Source organism: Heterocephalus glaber, unplaced genomic scaffold (genome assembly GCF_053883595.1).
Source record: "Heterocephalus glaber isolate CG9 unplaced genomic scaffold, H.glaber_assembly_v1.0 deba00001729, whole genome shotgun sequence".
NCBI lineage: Eukaryota > Metazoa > Chordata > Mammalia > Rodentia > Bathyergidae > Heterocephalus > Heterocephalus glaber.
Genome location: NW_028258440.1, coordinates 2,577,672 through 2,597,723, shown reverse-complemented (window position 1 = coordinate 2,597,723; position 20,052 = coordinate 2,577,672). Strand labels below are relative to the sequence as shown.

The window sequence follows — 20,052 nt, the reverse complement described above, 5'->3', positions numbered from 1 at the left end:
GCTCTACTGCTGAGGTACACCCCCAGCCCTAAGAGAAAAAAGTTCTTAATTCATTGAATCTGATTTCTCTTTATAGGCTAATATAGTCTGGACACTTAAATATGTTTCAGATGTTTAAATCTGAGTCTAATTTATTTACTAAATACTTGGAAATGTGAGAAGAGTTTTCCTCCCAGAACCAGAGGTAAAACAAAATGATGGAGACAACAGATTTTATGAACAAGGCAGTCACCTGACAATTCTTTCCCCTCAGTGTCTCTACGAGTATTACCTCCTATGATAGGAATTCCCCTGTGTCCCCAGTGACTAGCACAGTATCTAGGAACTAGCAGGCATTCAGGAAATGCCTCCTGAAAATTAATGAAATAGTTGCCTACAGTAGCTCCCAATGTTTTGAGCTTGAGACTTCTCTGAGAGTCAGATAAAAGCTGCAGTCCTTATCTACAGAAAAACTCGTGTATGCACAAAATGCTCTGTGCTGACCTCAGGGCCAAGGGCTCCATGACACTCATCTGTGGATCAGGGTTATGGACTATGTACTGGTTAAGAAGCTTATAGAATAAGGATCCACAAACCAGGGCTCCCTTTTCAAATCCATCCTGCCTCTATTTTTTGTATGGCAGCAACCTTGTTTTATAATTTTAAATGGTTGAAAAATATTACAAGAACTATAATATTTAGTAACACGTGAAAATTACATGAAATTCCTTTCACATCTGTTCAGAGGTTGCATTGTGCTCTTTAGTAGACCTCTATCACAAGAAATTGTGGATATTTATTTTCTTTCTTGGTATACAGGAACTATATATCCTCAACTTTGCCCCTTGTCCCACACAGCCTAAAATATTTACTATCTAGCCATTTACAGAAAAGTTCACTGTACTAGAGGATCCCAAAAATTTAAACTTTCCAATTTCTACAGTAAAGCACTAATTAGACACAAATCTGCTGACGTGAATTTAATATTTTTGGTAAGATTCCACAAGTTAAAGAAGTCTAGTTTTATAAATTAATATTAAACTATTCGCTAGAGTGTTCTTTTAGGGATCTTAACTGTTTATACATCACTGTGATTAACAATGAGGAGATAGTAGTTGTAATTCTATAAAAGTTTAGGAGCAAACCAAATATTGGTCTTACAGGATTCTGAAACACCTCTGAATAATAAATCAATCAATAAAACTCATCGCCTCTTTATTCATTCATCTATTGATGGACACCTTGACTGATTCAGTATCTTGACTATTGTCAATAGTGCTGCAACAAACATGGAAGTGCACGTATCTCGTTATAATGACATGAATATTGTCTACAACAATTTCTGATGTATATCAAAATCAATAGAAGAGTCTAAAGGTTTCCAACACATAGAAATTATAAAGGTTTGAGACAGAAATGCCAATTAGCCTTATTTGATCTTTACACATTCTATATATGTATCAAATTATTGTACTGTATCTCATAAACATATACAAATATATGTAAATTAAAAAGGAAAACTATGCTTCAAATAAACGTCGACTTTACACACATTTTAGGAATGCTAACTTTTTACTTAAAACAGGATGCTGAATGAGCTAGTATAATGAAATGAAAATTTAACTAATTATGCTAAATCAATCATGATGTCTCACAACAGAGTAGATCTATATGTAGTTCCCTCAATAAAATCCAAGATCAGTTACAATTATTGATGGATGAATACTAAATATGTTAAGTCACTTAAATGGCATTCTGTTCTGAAGTGTAAAGAATAATTGAGGTCTTCCTTCTAAATGGCTGTCCATAAGTGGACAACTGAACATTTTCTTTCATACTAAGGTAAACATTTGGTAACAATTTACCGTCGATTTTAATGCTGGGAATAGCACTCTTAAATTTTACTAGCACTCATGATGCCATCTTTTTATTGCTCATTTACAAACATTTATGAAGTATAAAAGAAGCCAGCCCCCTTTAGCATCATCAGGCTCATTTCCAGCCTTAGATAATTCAAAAGCACATTGAAATGAATAATTTTTGTTTCTATCAGACTTTACCCACCCCCCAGGAAATAATCTTTGTTTCACAGTTTTCACTTGATCTTTCCACATTCTCTGAGTGATGCTCTACAGAGAATGAAATGGCCAAAAGGCAGGCTACAGGAGGCCCGTATAACCTCCAGACTAGTGAACTGCTCCCTCAGTAATTGAGACTGAGCCTTATAAACACATGGAAACTGATAATGGTGCTTATGTACTAATCATACTTGTTAATGAATAAGTCACTGTGGCCCTAGAGACAACTGAAAAAGAAAAAAGTTCAAGGGTCAAATGTGAAAAATTGTCCTTACCTAGACCTGGCTTTTCTGACCTTAACAATCAAAGTTGTCTACAGATAAGATGAAGAATTAAAGGCGGGAGAAAGAACAATAGATTATTGTGGGTTTTGTAAAGAATAGCTCAAAAAAGCACATGAACAGTGGTTTCAGTCCACCTGTATTTGGTGGAAGGAGAAGGCTAGGAATTATAATGGCGTACCTAAACACAGATCGGCAGAGGAAGAGAACAAACAACTTCTCCCTTAAACAGGCAGTCTGAGACCGCATAAGTAAGGCAATTTGGACTGTTCTGAGACATGAACAGGAATTAGTCTAAAAGTTATTTGTTGGTGACCATTTTGTATGTAATAATAGTGACAACTCCATTAACTTTACTTTCCAGTAGGAAAGGAAAACTATTTTTTAAAAATCAAGTCTGTGGCCTGGATTGTGTTGATTATTTCATAGGTGTATGTATGGTTGACTCCAAGCTCACTGAATTGTAAGCATTGAATGCATACAGCTTTTTGTGTGTCAGTCATATCCCAATAAAGTAGTTTTATAAAAAGTCAAGTTATGGGCCGGGGATTTAGCTCAGTGGTTCTACTGCCTGCCTCGCAAGCACAAGGACCCAGGTTTGATCCCTGGAACCACAAAAAATAAAAATAAATAAAAAGTCAAGTTATTACCCAAGTTTTTAAAAAAGAGCCTGAAACAAAATGTGGGTGAGGAGTGGATAGGAAGAACTGAATAGAGCAAGGAAATCACAAGAGACCTGGAGACTGTAAACATGGCAATGCCAGTCCAGGATTAAAGGATGCTAGGAGGTGAAGGGATTGAGCAAATCACCACCAATACCACCACCAAAAGAACAGATACTAAAACAAAATTTTGCATAGCCATTACTGTGGGAAGAAGGAAAGTCCAAAGCTATAAAAATATGGAGGATCAGATAAAAACTAGAAATTAAGTGGATCAGAAAAATGTTTATGCAACACCTCTCTACTGTTAGATGATAAATTCCTTGAGATAAATTCCTGTTTCATGTTCATCTTTTTAAAATCCACCCCTTATCCATTTAATGCCTGGTACAAAGTATATGCTCAATAAATACTCACTGAATTGAATGAAAAGAAATTCCTAAATCATTGATTAATTTTTGGTTTACCAAATGAAAAAATCCAATTCAAAAATCATAGTGTAGAAGAAACAAAAGTAATTTCAAAAGTAATGGCAGAGATATTGAATAAATTCATGTCTCTCTGTCTCTCCTTTTCTTGTGGTATTAGGCATAGAAACCAGGGCCTTGTACATGCTAGGCAAGTGCTCTACTCCTGAGCTACATCCCCAGCCCTAAGTTTTTCTGACTGAAGAAGACCTTAAGCAGATGGCTGTTCCCAAATGTTCTTTTGATAAAGATATGAAATATTAGATCAAGAAGTATAAAAAGCACAGGGTATTTTCTATGTATATTCATACATGTATATATGTATCACACACACATGCCCATATATTTAATTGGAATGGCTAAAACATTAGTAACAGAAGGTACCCAAAGAAAAGTTATGAAAAATAGTTTTATGATACTATATATAAAAATGTCACTAGTTTTTAAAATTTTTATTTAAGAAAATTTTAGAAATGACACATAATCATATATATTTATGGTTACAATTATGTGCCACATGTATACAAAATATACCTGTGTAATACATATACATGTAATATATAATGGTATATGTATATTTTGTATATTATATAATATGTATGTGATACATGCATGTATTATACAGTGATCAAACCAGGGAAATTAGCATAGCATTCATCTCAATGATCATTTCTTTGTGATGAGAGCATTTGAAATCCCTTCTTTTAGATGTTTTGAAACATATATTACTTTATCATTGACTATGGCCACCCTACAATGTGATGGAACTTCATAACTTATTTGTCCCATCTAATCATAAATTTGTACCCAATGACTAACCTCTGTCCTCGTCCCCTTTTTCCCTGTCCCCTCCCCAGTCTCTGGTATCCATGGTTCCATTCCTTACATCCATGGGAACAGCTTTCTCAGATTCCAAATACAAGTGAGATCAAGTAGTAAAATATGGAACTACTTATCAAAAACCGCGTAGCTCCAGGGGCTAGTGGATTGTCAATATGACTAGTATCCACAGATCAGTTCAAGAGAAAAGACTGTGTAAAGAAAGACTCAAGTGAATAATGAACAAATCCTTAAAGCCTATTAAGGCAAAGTAGGAATGTCAGGGGGACAACTTTAAGATAACCAGGTGATGGGGCAACCACAAGTTTTAACACAGCATCTCCTGGAAACCCCCTCAGTGACAAACTACTGAACCACATCCACCTATTTGAGAATGGTTTGGATGAGAAAAAAATTCTTTATAGATAAGATTGTCAAGTGTTGGTTTTGTTTACTGTTGTTTTGTTTATTCTCCATCAGGAAAAAAGATTTTCACACATTCACCCAAACTTCCAGCCTTCATCTCACTCGTGATCAACAGCAAGCAATTTTGAGGGAGCTGGCTGGTAGCTTAGGCTATGACCATGAACACTGCACACCCACAAGGTCTCCTTGGTACCAGGTTGTAGCCAACCGAGCTAAGCGGTCCCAGAGGAGGACACGGAATGGGCCAAGGGAGATTACATTTCATTTATCTCATGGGAATATACAAGGGAGGATAAAGGGAGAATTTCGAGATTTATTACTGTCAAAGGAACCAGGCACTATAAAAGATGGTATCCTTTGTTTGGCTGCAAAAGTGTAGCATTTTCATTTAACTTTTGAAACAAACAGATTTCACACTGCCTATTATCAGAGCTGGGGAAAGGCAGCCAACCTACCGCTAGTGGATTTAGTTTACTTTATTGTAAAAGAACCTTAAGCTGTGTGACATACACAGTCACAGGAAAGCACCTGAATGACTACTCTGCTTTGGACTAGTAATTGTATTAAGGAGTGAATCTGGGATCTGTGGAGGCTGCAGCTTAGGCCCCTGGGTGGGAGAGGGAGCTCTTAAGACAAAGAACACACAAATATGTTTTGTGAATTTTACAAATACCTTTTGAAACCACTGCTAGAGCCCCTCTCGGGGCCTTGGAAGAAGACCACACATATAAGAAACCCTGAACTTTCATTATCCTCAAGGTAAGACCACTTCAGGGAACAATGTTTGTTGAATGAATAAATAATATAAGCTTTAGTTGCTATATGTGAAAGTAAAGTCTTATCTTTTACAAAATGTAATAAAATCCAGATGAAATTTTGGGCTCATAGCATAGTAGCCCTCTAGACACTCCTGAAATGTGTTTGGTCAACTTCACTCAATGCTGAACTTCACACAATTGTGACAATTATATTAGGAACACATTAACCTTATAATTATATGCCCGTATCTGAACATTGTGCACAAATCACTTTACAGAACATTTAAAGTCACCACTTTGAGATGAACAAGTAAAAACCATCATTTATCATTCCATGAGCAGCTAAACTGAAAAGCCTGCTGCAGAACCACCACTAAAACACTGTCATTTCTGTATTGGTGATAAGACTAGTAAGCTGGAGCTGGGATGTATGGAGCTAGTAAGCTGGGGATGTACGGATTCAGCATGACATGACTGCAGCCATGATGAGTCCTAACTGCCGTGTCCCTGCTCGGTTTTTCCTGCATAGTTTTCCAGCACACTATAAACAGACAACATCATTAGAATGGTATGTGGAGCTTTACAGTTGGACCCTGGCACCAGGAATGTGCTGACTCTTTGATATTGGCTTAAGAATAGTCAGGTACATGCTGGCTAGGATGAAGTCATTTTGGTTCTGACCAACATATATACACCCTCCTTCTGATTCAAGTTGCAGAAATCCAGCTGGTCTTGCTGCTGCCCTGGGCCACACTTCTTTCACTAAATCCCCCATGTGCAATCCTGGATCTGCCCACCTCTTTCTTAAGTCTCACAGCACCCGGGGGTGGGATGAGGGTACTCATATACTGGGATCAGGTGGTTCCCGAGTTTCCTTTTCCCTTAAAAACTGCAAAATATCTGAACCACATTTCCCATGTAACTTTTAAAAGAAGGACCATGACAATAACTATTCTCTCTAGCATAAATATATCAGTTGATAAAATTTTTGTGAACTAAAAAATTGTAAATCTAATACAAAAAATGCAAAATATAGGCTAGATTTTGGTGAAGAAAAGGAAATTCTAATTTTGGTTTCAACTACTAAATCACTTAATTATTTATTTTCAAAAATTAAATATATTCTAATTTTATGTCCAGTCTCTTAAAATTATTCTAGTCCAAATTTTCACAAATATACTACTTTCTAGCTTTTATTTAAGTAAACATTAAAATGCTGTAGTCTAAAATAATTATATTTATTAGTATATAATTAATTACATAGTATAATCCCTCCTATCCACTGGAACTTCCTGTTTTTTTCTTTTGGTTCTGAAGTGCTACATCACCTACATTGCTTACTATATTAATGTGAGCTAAATATATAATCCTATTTCTTAGATATACGTTTGGTAAGTAAAATTTCAAAAGCGATGTAAAGAGAGGTAGGCCAATGTCCAGACATATATCAAATGATTTAACTGGAGATAAAGGAAAATCATGGGGTAAAACCCTTGTTTATAGCATTTGTGGTTTGGACTCCATGAACTCGGCCACAGGAATGAAAGCCATGAAAAGCATAACCAAACCAAAGGGCTTGGCATGCCCCCAGTGCAACCTCAACTGTCCCGAGCCAACACCCTCTGTATAAGTCATCAGGTGAATATAATTTACTGGGTCAAGTTCACCTATACATCAGGATCTGTGTCCATATGAACCACCACATTCAAAGAGAGAAACCAAAGAAATTTCCCAGATATGGACAAGTCTAGAGAGGCAAACTGTCTAAATAAAAACATTTTAGTAGAGTTATAACATTATATCTACTATATACATATGTAGTCATACCCAAAAGTTAGACTACTTTTCCCCCCTAACTAAAATTCCTAGTGTAAAAGTGAAAAATGTTCGTAATGCTTGAAAGTAATTGTGTGTCTACTTTTCCTAACATTCCTCTATAATATTCATGCTTGCCTCCAACTGTGCAAAGGGGAGTTCTTGATCACACATATAGATACATACACACGTATCAGGAATAGTTTCTGAAAAATTCTGTGGAGCCACATCCTTTGTTTCACTTGCTAAACTTCCTTAATAAGGCCAACAGAAAGCTTTCAGAGGTAGAATTTTATACTAGCAAATGTCAAAACAGACCTATTAAATACAGTGAATAAACTTGCTACAGCAAGCATTCTACCAAAATTGACTAGGTGACTAGGTGTGGCTTTTATTCATTGTTCAGTCACACTGAACAGAATCTGTTCTCTAGCTACCATTTAGGTTGACATTCCTTTTATCTAGGGGCTTATAATAAGCAAACCATATTCAGTTTTGCAAAGGCAGATGTGCTCTTCTGGTATCCTAGAAACAGCCCAAAGGATGCTTTGTGTAAAGACCTGAAGTTCAAGCCAGTGATACAAATGGTTCTTAATGTACAAGCACAGAAATACAAAGACTAGAAATATTTTAAACAAAAGCTTGACAATTCTAAGGACAAATATCAGATTATCGGTGAGTGGAGTGATTAAAACATATACTGTACTGTAGTTGTTTAGAGGACGGTGAGTACCAGGGAAATTGAGTAAAATTATACATTATTTCCTTTTTTCATTTTTTCTGTAATAATATCAGCATCAGGACCTATAATAGATTTCTTCCAGATCAGACTGATAAATGCCACTTAAAATTGCTCACACTAGCTCAATTATACCACACCTACGAAGCAGCTTTCCAGGCCACAGAGGAGCACATCAACATCTCAGGGTTAGATTTCTATATGCAGAATTGCAGAAATTAATCTTTTATCAGTTTATCACATCACAACAGCTATTGTTAAATAATCTACAAGACAGAGAAGCAATTTCTAATTGCTCCCTGGGGTGTTCTAAGTAATGCCTTTTATCTTGTGACATGCCATAAAATAAACTGTACTCCTGTGAGTCATATCAGTCATTTTCCGTAATCTGAAATCTGAAATTACCCTCACTGAAGAAAAAAAAAAGGAAATTTGTTCTGTTATAGAAAGCATTTAGAATCGAATTAGAAAGCACAAGTCAAGAGGCTTGAAAACTCAATGAATTTCTTATTGGATTCTAAAAAAGCCACTCCCAGTGTGATCCTGCATGGGCAATAACACACACAGGACTATGACTTGGAATGGACAGACTCTAGCAGAACCTGAACAGAAAGTGCATTCCTGACTTCCTTCTTCACATTTTGTTACTTATATGCATTAACTATATTGTATAACTTCCACGCAGCTGAAGACAATTCCTCTTCTCTCAACAGGACTCAGGCAAGACAGGCATGCCCAACTCACAGGCCGCAAGTTAGACATGCCTGCTCACTCTGACTCACCGAGACAGGGCATTTGGCTGGTGCACTGAAGTTGGCACTTGAACTTTGAAAAGATATATGCTCTCGCATGATAGGATAGCCTCAGCTCAGGTATTTCACAATAAAACTGCTCCTATTCCTTGCTCTGATTGCAACTGAGACATCTAATGAGAGGCTGAGAGTAGTAATGGTGGGTTAAGTGCTCCCTTGTTACAGTTACCTTTGGCTAACATCCCCTTACTCCCTAACAACCATTCCTTCTATTCTTTTGTTTTTTGGTACCGGGGATCGAACTTGGGTCCTTGCGCTTGCGCAGCAGGTGGTGAAACCAATGAGCTAAATCCCCGGCCCCATCCTTCTCTTCTTTGTCCCCGTGAGTTCAACTTTTTAAATAATCTACATATATGTGAGATCATGCAGTATTTTTCTCCATCTGGCCTATTTCACTTAGCATAAATTTCTCCAGGTTAATCCATGTTGTCTCATTTTACAATGTGTACATACCTCACATCGTACACCTTAAATATACATACTTTATTTGTCAACTATACCTTAAGAAAGTGGGTCAAAAGTAAAAGCTCTCTTGGTTTATTTCCCATGTGCTTACATTTTCTGTATACTTCCCTGTACTCACCAAGCATGTTCACTCCTCGGTGGTTTTGTTCCTATTATTCTCAGTATCTAGAGGTCTTTCTTCCACAGTGCCTTATAGGTAGGGAGGAACTGTGATCCTCCAGCATGTGAAACCCCAGGAATGTGACTGTATAAAGTATTACTGACAGTCAAAGAGGCTCTCTGACAAGCTCACTGGTGACCTCAAACTAACCTCAAACTAATTTATCCATGTAATTAATTAGCACCGAGTTCCACGGCAAATATTTTTGGAAAACTAAAAATGGTAAAGGACATGAAATCTATTCATTTTAAGTAAATCTGTCTAAACATTCTGGATAAAGCGTATCACGGTACAAAACTTTAGTGACTTATCATTGTCCCCACCAGCTGTTGTATTTACGTATGCAGATATGCTGCTTGAAGGGTGCTAGATCAATGGAGATTTCCTTGAATTCTGAGAGTCAATATTATAATGAGATAGGCTTTGCTGAGAGCAGGTTATCCTACTCCTGTGTTTTCACTGCATCTAAACACCACATAAAACTTTTAGCTTTCATTGCGTTTATTACCTAGTCATTGATGAAATGGCAACAGATAAAGTTAACATAACTCTTTCAAATCTATCTTGTTAATAGCTTAAAGGAAGTAGGCTAGCTGAAATTAGAATGCCAAATTTGAGACCTGGAAAATGGCAGCAGAAAGGGGACAGTTTTCAGTTCTCTCTGAGAAGTGTCAGACCAGAATGTAACTTTACATTTTAAAGTATCAGGACAAGATGAATTCTCAATGAACAATATTAACAGCTATAACTTAATCACTTTTCAAATGATACCTTTAAACTCTGTATACAAAAATACTAGACACTTGTCTAGAATGATACCATAACCTCATGAATTTCTGCAAATAGATTCTGCTGCTAGATTAACCACCATCAAATACCCAGCCAGTGTTCTTCAATAACGTTAAGGCCATGGGAAGTAGGGAACAACTGAGAAACAGTTACAGACCAGAGTGAAGGGAGAGAACTCTGAACATACTGTGGCATCCTGGATTAGGCACTGAATAGAAAAGGCATATTAATAGAAAACCTGCTGAAGTCTAAGTAAACTCAAGTTACTAGTAATATGTGAACGTCAGTTTCTCAGTTCTGATAAATCATGGTAATAGAAACTGTAGACTGTAAGGGAGGTCTGTGGGTGTAGATCCTTGGTAGACCATTTGCCTAGCACAAGGAAGGCTCTGAATTTGATCCCCAGCATGGCAAAAACAAAGCAAAAAGCAGTGGAGGAAACTGGATGAGGGGTAATATGGGAACTCTGTACAGCTTTCAGAATTTTTCTAATCCTGTTTTAAAATAAAAAGTTTAGTAAAAAGCAACAACAAAACTATCAAATAACAGAGAATTCTGTTCAAATTAATGTCCTGAAATCCAAAGGCTTCCATATTAACAGTCAAACCTTCTCCTCATCTTAAAGTCCGCCCGCTCGTTTATTAATATTCTTCCCGAAAATGAACTCATGCATAAATATAACCAGGGTTTCAATCCAACACACCTGATTGCTGCCTTCACGAGCATAGCTCTGAAGTGTCAATTAACATATGAGCTGTGTGTCCTAAATCCTGTAGTAACTAACTTCTCCAAGGCTTTGCAAGGTTATTCCAATGTAGATAAATATGCTTTTATTTATTAAAACATGGGTCTCGGGGTATAGCTCAATGGTGGTGCATTTGCCTAGCATGTGGGAGGCCCTGGGTTTGGTCCCCAGCACTGCAAAGGCAAAACAGAACAAAATACCCCCCCCCCCAACACACTGGCAATTTTCAAGACATGGCTGTCACTTACAAGGGCTGACATTTGAGCGTTTTGGAGCATAAGCTGCATCTGCTGGGTGAACATGGCTGCTGCAGTCTTCTGTTGAATCAGATTGTTACGTCCATTAATCTCCAGCTGAGTCTTTAAGTGTGGAGGAGGGTGAAGGTACTTGCAGTTCTCTCTAGTACACCGACCCTAATAGTAAAAAATAAGCCAAGTTTTCATTTAGTGTTTCTAAAGATCAGAGATGATTAAGAACACAAGAGCTTACTTATTAGGCTCTTATCATGAGCCAAGAACTGTCATAAGCCCTTTATATGAATTAGTTCATTTAAGCTCCATAACAACCCTGTAAAATTGATACTCTTATAATCTTCATGCAAGTGAGGAAACTGAGACTAAAAGAGGCTAATGGCTTGCCTATGGACATACAGCTAAAGAGTGACAAAACTAGAACTAAACTAGAGCCAGTTAGTCTTATTCCTGACCTCCTCTTTGCTACTCTGCTCTACTTTGACATGCACCAAATTTACATTCATAACAGAAAATATTAGAAATAGTATATCATAAAATTTAAATAAAAATTACAAAATTGAATAAAAAATCGATGTGAGCTATAAATCTGTGCATGTTCAAATTAAGTAAGACTGAGGATTTGGGCCACCATGTACAATTAACCACTTATTGATCCAATTATTTAAATACAGGATGACCAAAAATTGCAGTTTTCATTAATTTTTATTAGATAGTATAATAGGAAATATAAAAATGACAATTTTATCAAGTTTATTCAATACAAGAATTGACTAGTTTAAAGGATACCTGCCCGAGTGACACTTGGGATAGTCAGTACATAAACAAATGCGCTGCCCAAGTGATGCTCAGAGTGAACTGTTAAGTCATTAATCAAGAGCACTCAGGGAAGATAGTTAATAACCATACACACATAAATATATAAATGTTGCCAGGTGTCGTGGGGCATGCCTGTAATTCCAGCACTCCAGAGGCTGAGGCAGGAGGATCACCATGAATTCAAAGCCAGCCTGGGCTACATAGTGAGTTTAAGGCCAGCCTAAACTACATAGTGAGACCCTGTTTCAACATAAAGACATCATATATATATATATTTTTTTTTCCCATTAATTGGGATGATCTAGGTCCCAAAGCTCTTTTTCCCCAACCTACAGAATGTGAGAAATATCCTGAGATTCACTGACATTTGCTAATCAATAATGAATTCCTGTATCTGGCAGCCAAGTTGTTTTTGACATTACAGCCTTCAGTTACTTTGATAATTGAGACCAAGTATAGGATCCTCAGAAGTTTGAATGTTTTAGTGATGATTTAAGCACTTTAAAGATGATAGGATAACATAAGTTCCATGGAATCAACCATATCCTTGGTGTCACCTAAATGCTAAAATGGTTTATTATAAGGTAGCAAACAATGTCACTGGGCTAGTTGTTTATTATATAATCATGTCATCTCATATTGTGTTCAACTCATGAGCACCACACACAGCAGCTAATCATAGTGCCATTCAGATTATTAGGTCTGCCACAATCCTTTTCAGGCAACTGCAAGCCATTTTCCCCCCACAGTTGCTAAGAGTCTTTACAGTATTTGAAGTTATTGGGGGAGAAAGAGAGACCCAGGTGTGAAAGTCACTATGCCACTTAAATTCGCAGGAGAAAAATGAGCTCGCTCATCAAGTGTTTTTATTCAACCACATCTTTTATGCAACCACGTCTTCATATTCAGTTACCTGGCTATGAAAGCATTCCTATAATTTCACTGAAAACCCAAATGCACTGCAACTGCTCTGGGGGGGGGGGTGTCTTCATTAATTTTAAAATGTTTAATGAAAAAAATTCACAACATAATTAAACACATTTATGGAGTACAGTGATATTTTCATGCATGTATACAATATGCAATGATCAGATCGGGGTAATTGGTTTAACACCTTAAACATTCGTCATTTTTTGTGTGTGTGCTGGGAACATTCAAAATCTTCTCTACTGAGCTATATTGAAATACACAATTAATTGTTGTCAATCATAGTCACCCTACTGTGCTACAGAACGTTAGAAGTTTTGCCTCCTATTCAACTGCACCCCCTGTACCTGTTGAAACATATTCAATCACTCAGACTGGGTGGCTCTATTGTTTAACCTCCCCCGATAAGAATCTGCGTATAACCTTAAATTTAATTTGAGAAATTAAAAGATATACTGTCATTTTTCTCGAGTTTGTCTTTTTTCTCCCATTTATTTATTTACTCATTCATTCATTTATGTTTGTGGTACTGGGGACTGAATTCAGTTGTAGCTCAAAGAGGTGCTTTACCACTGAGCTACAACTCCAGCCCCTTTTATTTTTTTATTTTGAGACAGCATCTCATTAAATTGCCCAGGTAGGACTTACAGTTGCGATCCTTCTGCTTCATTTTCCCAAAGTGCTGGGATTACAGGGACCACCACAACTGGCTTCAATTTGTTATTAATCAAATTAAAAATGATTTACAAAACTGAAAATTTTAATGTACCTTTATGTCTTTGTAAATCCTTAAAAAAGAAGAATTTATAGGTAGCAAGAGCTGAGAATGGTATTAAACCTCTTGAATTCACATAAGTAACTAGTTGTAATTCCAGCACATTTAAGGAAATCTGCACGTGCACACAAAAAATCACAAAAATGGAGTCTTTTTCCCATGAATGTACACCTACTGGAAACATAAGCTTCATTTCATATTTGTCATATTGTGTATAAAGACAGTTACAGGGATATCAGTGCCTAGATCCTCAACCCTTCATCCACATAACAGGTTATCTGCCTCAAAATTCACTGGTCCAGAGGAAGCATGGCACACGGTGACTTCTACCACCAGGCACGCTAGTTTATACTTCTACTTTGGGCTTCCTCCACCTCACCCCACACCATAACATTAAAGATTTCCCCAAGGCTCAAGTTTAAATTCTTTGCTCTCTTTACCCTGCAGAAGTGAAGTTGTTTCAAGGTTTCACCCAGCCCTGTAATTGTTCAGATCTTAAATCTCTTATCTCTAGTCTGACCTCTCTTCTGAATTTCAGTCCTTTTCATGACCATTTGCAGCTGGAGTGGGAGATGCCCACTGACGAGGTCTGAATACCTACTGCTGACCTTCCTTCTCCTCTGCATATCTTTCATCTTGCTACATATTCACACTCAGGGCCATTGCGCCAAGCCCTGTGTTTTGGGGCAGTTACACAGCAGCAGTGAGAAAAGAAATTAGCCAGCTGTTAAGCAGGATTGCAAAGACACCTAGGTAGCTTTGTTTAAACAATTAATGCACACAACTATGGAAGGCAAATTGTACCCCTCTGCAAACAAAACCAAACAACAACAACAACAAAACAGCAGCAACAACAAAAACAACAAACTAAAAATTTCCCTATAAAAGGACTGTTTCATATTCAGGAATTCCAAACAATAGATTAGTTTAAAAAATAAAGAAAAATAACAATTGTGAGTTCACTGTTTGTAACAATTTAGAGAGTTTTAATGTCAATTACATTAATGCAATCATAGAGAAAGAGAAGAAAGGGAGCAAGTATATTGTATTTGGCACAGTTTTTTTTAACCATCCCATAGCAAAAAAATTGAACACACCCTTTTGCTTTTATATCACTGTCCTTAAATATAGCAACGTTTCTTAAGCTTTTTCTTGGGAAACTAATGAGATTTTTCACAAAGCAAAATCAGTACACAGAAATAGAAAAAACCCTGCACTTTACAAATTACATGAAGTTGAGCTGTAAAACTACAGTATAGAATATGAGGTAGCATGAGATTTCAAGAAACGTATTCATCTTAGTTATGAGATTTTACTTGATTTATAAATCATTTTCTTTTGAATGACAGAATCAATAATTTAATTCTATAACAATACAAACGCATAGCTATGCTACCTTACCAGAAAATGCTGCTTATGTTAAAGAAAGCATATAATATAAAAAAATCTGCATTTTCTATCAAAACGATAGATGAGGAGACCAAGTAATTTAATATGTATGTTATCTATGGAATACAACAAAAGAACACTAAAACCATGGTGCTTTTTCAAAATAACTTTAGAATACAATAATGTATTTATATGCACAACACTTGGTAATAATAAACATCCAATAGGTAGCATGCATTCTTCAAGAGACTCAAATTTAGTTATAGGCCAAGATACTTTAACTGGCATTTCAGGGGGACCAAACTTTGGTTCTGAAATTTGTTAAGACTTGCTTTTCATCTTTGCAGGATATAGACTGTAAAGCATTGGATGGATGGGGACAAGATTGTCCCAGCAGAGCAGGTAATCACCTATGATTCTTGTCCTTTAGAAAACCAAGGACTGCAACTACAATGGTTCCAATGATTTCCCTAGGCCAGCTAATTACCACAAGGGGAAGGGGACAAGACAGTTTATCACACTGAATCTGTAACAAACCAGACACTATCTTGGGCCTGAAAAAAAAATTCTTCAGACTTCCCTAGCAAGTGAATGGTGTGCTAAGCCCTCCTTCCAATCTAATCACAGGGTCATATTTTCCATGTGGTAGTGCAAAGTACTAGACTCTACAGATGTCATGCATATGACAGTCGCCATCATTTGGTTGAGCAGGCTATGTCCCCAAAGTTGCAGCGACTATTCAAAACATGTTAATCACGTAAATACTCTCTCTGTACCTTCCACATACACAAAATTAAAGAAATATTTAAGATTATAGTACAAGCTCATCTATGCTAGCCTCAGTATCCCTCCTTTGCAGTTTCCTTATAGCCTTAAAAATAATGGCATTCTCATTCAGTTTTTTGCTGTTGAGTTAAAAAAAAATAGGGAGTGATTCAATAGGAAAGTAGTTGTCTGCTGAAATAAGTGGTCCTACACCTATGAATCTTTCAGCTCCCTTTTCCCATTTACTGCTTTTGAAAATGCAGCCAAAAAGCAGCAGGAGAAGGAAATGGCCAGTGACATTTCTGAACTACATCTGCATCAAAAAGTTGATAACAGACAAAGGAAAAAGTTGCAGAGCATTTATAAAACCTCCCAAATTCAATCTATTGCCTTTTCCCTACTTTCAAGCTTTTCACAAATGAACACAAAGCCTTTGACTGAGAAAGAAAAGTAGCATTGTAGTGATTCAAATCCCACCTATGTCTTGAGAATTATGAGACTCAGAGTCTGTCAGATAACACAACTTCCCATGCACTTGGTGGTAGAAAAACCTGTGAAAAGTACTTTTTATGTTCATGAGAAAGCTCTACCATCCATCAAAATAAGAAAAGGGCCATAGGAAGCTGAAAACTACTCTTTGTCAGTCACAGTTTCTTAACAAAAACAGCTGCTTGCAGAATGGCTTGCTTCTCAAAATACATTTGGAGTTATAGGGCAAAAAATCACAAAATACCCTCTCTCAAATACAATTATAACTGGATTACCCTTTCGAAGACATAATCTCATTGATCTTCCAGACTATGGATAGTTGGATTGTTAAGTGTTAAACATACCACAGAGATGATTTGTTTTATGAAGGAAAATACTGTTATTACATTTTAATGATCATGTATTAAATGAAAAATCCTTTTGATGATGTTGCCCCACTGTAATATGTGTTCATATACTTGGCTTCTCAGAGGAAGTAACAGTGATTTTAGAATTGCAAATCATAGACTTTATGGTTGCTTGGTCCCTGCAGCCATCACAGATCTGTTAAAATGTAGGAAAACCCTGAAAAGAGTCAAAAAGGAGTCAACATCAACATATATTGAATATTAGCTAGATACCAGTATACCTCGGCAATTTTCCCCCTTTCTTTGTTAGAACTGTCTTTACAAAAATAAGTAGAATCTGCATCATTTTCCCTTCCAAATATATCATCAATAAGGATTTATATCATGCACAAAGTATCTTAAAATTCTGCGTACAAATTTTATTTTATTTAATAAACCATTTCCTGAATATATTGAAGGCAAAATTAATGAAGCTGAACACAAACTCCCATGGAGTGAGCCAGCCAAGTGCTCCCCACCATTGCAGTCAGCACTGCAACCTTCTTCCTCACACTGTTGGAATCCCATTTCCTTTGAACAACCCATATGCATATATACGGGGGCAATGGCTTTAGTGCAAACCAGCTATCCTTTGAATAGGCAAGAAGCTGGGAGGAGAGAATTCTCTGGCCTATCTGCCTCCAGAGAGCTCTCCATTTGTGACCTTCAAAGGATGAAGGGAAGATTAGGCTCAACAATCACACTGTTGTTCCGAATAGCCCACTAAGATAATTTGATTCCCACAGTTGAAACATTTTAGGGCTGAACTGGATTTTAAGAAACAGCTTGTCACCTCTATCTGACAAAGAAAAAAAATGAAGGCCAAAGGGATGAAATGGCTTGTCCTAATCCTCAAGCAGCCATCTTTCCAGGCTCTCACTATCCACTATGGCCTCTCTGTTCAAATAGCTTCCTCAGGAAAAATTTCCCTAAAGCCATACCCTCAGGCCCCCTTCTCTCTCCCACTTACCTCTAACTGCTCCTCTACTGAGTATCACCACAGCACCTAACAATGAATAATGGTTGGCATGCCTACCTTCCCTGTTAAACTTTGAATCCATCTAAAGGTAGAATTCTACCTTCTGCAGTGATATGTCTGTGCCTGGTGCACAGCAGCCACACCACACAAGTTTGCTGAACTTTGAGAGAACAGTTTTATAAGGCATAACACCCAGAAGCCTACTCCTCTTGCTACTTCCTTTCATAAACTCTTCTCCATCCATGAAGAGAACAATAGTCAACATGTGACTGAGACCATTCCTGGTTGTTTCTTCCAAATGAACCATTATCTTATTCAGGTCTAGTAAATAGCACATTTGGAACTTATTTATTCAGGTAGTTTTTCTTTTTCTTTTTGCTATGACTATAAGCTCTAATGAATATGTGACCATCATGGCTGAAAAATCCTGGCAGTTTAGTCAACCAGAAATGACACAAATCCATGAGTCACACCCTAGTCTAAATCTAGGGGGTCTCTGGCCGTAAGAGCTCCCAGTATGTAGGGTTCCACTCGCTGAATTAAAAACCAGCAGCAGATCCATATCTAATGAGCACCTGGATCAGCCCAAGGGGAGCCCTGCATTTCCAGGGTCAGTTTACAATGAACTGCTTCTCCAACTGCCCCACCTCCAACCAGAATTTCTCAGAACAAGCTGGAGGTCAAATTCCCTGAAGCTACTTAGACAAAGGTGGAACACATGGCTTTAGGAAAATCACAGCAGGTGGAGCCTTCTCCTGGATCTCTACTGCACACACGGACTTACAAGAAAAATGTTCCGCCCACATTCAGCTTCAGCCACATTAAACATTTATTTTCAAATAAGCTTGAGCTTGAAATTTTTCTCTGAAAAATTTTGAGGAGCAAATGACATTAAAAATCCTAGTTCCTGTTCACCGAGAAAGCAAACCTGCTTCACCAATAACCTCAATCTACTTCCAGCCCCCCCACCCCTAAATCTACTTTCAGCCCCACCTACCCCCCATATGTACACCTCCCCTCTAATTAAGTTCCTTCAAAGGCTATAGAAAACTATTAACTGATTGTTTGGTCAATAATCAGCTTATCAAGAAAGCATCATCTATGTTTACAAAACAGCACCATCCTCAGAATCAAATTAAAACCCCAAACACAATGAGGCACATTTGTTTCCAAGTTGCCTAAAGTCAGAAGACATTCTTGATAGTAAGTAGTCATGGAAGCCATCTTTATAGCAGCTGATGGCAGCTAACATAAAATGTCATTTCACACAGGAAAAGGAGAGAATAATGGTATTCATTTTGTTACTCCAAGAAATAAAACATACATAAAAGTCATACAATCAAAAAGCCACTTACTACATAGGCTTCGATAGGAAACAACCTAAAGGCATGTCTCTCTCTGGCCCGCAAGTCCAATTTCCTGCCCTCATGGCTCTCTGGACTCCTCGGGACACCCCTTCCAGCATTTACCATAGCAATTTATATGCCAGGGCACAAAGGACACCAGCTGCTTGCACCCTTTCTTCCCAGCGAGGGCTTCTGCTTAGAATCCTATCTAGAGATGTCAGATTTATCAAATAAAAATACAAGACTCCCAATTAAACTTGAATCTCACACAAACAATCAAATTTTTTCAAGTGTAAGTATACTCCTTAGAATATTTTATCTGGCAACCCTCTTCCTATCTGTTCTGCCCTGGTGAGTTAAGCTAAATAAAGTCAAATCCTCCAAAACCCAATTTACCCCCTTTTACTCTAAGGTCCTTAGCAGCTCCCTTCATATATTCAGCCTAGGATCAGTAGAAGACACTCTAAGCACCAGCTTACCTGACGAGCTGCAAGCAACTGAAGGAAGTGGACTGTTGGAGAAGGCAATTTTATTGCATAGCTCCTCCCACCAAAAGCTTCACACCAATCGCTTACTTCATCATTCACTCCACCTTCCCAGCCCCAGTGGCAAAACTGGACTAAAAGATGTCCAAGAGATCTCTTTTGTCTGCTGGAGCTCCCCCTTTAGGTTAGAATAAAGATGGACATGGTGTGTGAACCAGACCTCCAATTCTTTTTTTCCTGCTGCTGAATTCCCAGGCCCTCCAGTATGCTAGGCAAGTACTCCACCACTGAGCTACACCCCTAGCCTGACACCAAAGTCATATAAGTTTTTGAGCATATGGAGTATTAATAAAGAGGAGGCTTTTATGTTTTTTAAGATTTTTATTTGTGTGCAGAGGAGGAGGTTAGAGGGTCGGTTAACATTTTTTGGCCCTGTATGTGGAATA

General features: G+C 37.4%; 1 protein-coding gene across 6 annotated transcripts in view; it reads right to left on the bottom strand.

Annotated features, from left to right (window-relative positions):
* The window catches only part of Mbnl3 (muscleblind like splicing regulator 3), a 111,661-nt gene that overhangs the window by 24,566 nt on the left and 67,043 nt on the right, over positions 1–20,052 (bottom strand). For all 6 annotated transcript variants that reach the window (XM_013077882.3, XM_087199838.1, XM_013077881.3 and 3 more), the window contains one exon: positions 11,244–11,408. In XM_013077882.3, the coding sequence (XP_012933336.1) occupies positions 11,244–11,408 (165 nt within the window). The remainder of the gene's footprint in view (positions 1–11,243; positions 11,409–20,052) is intronic.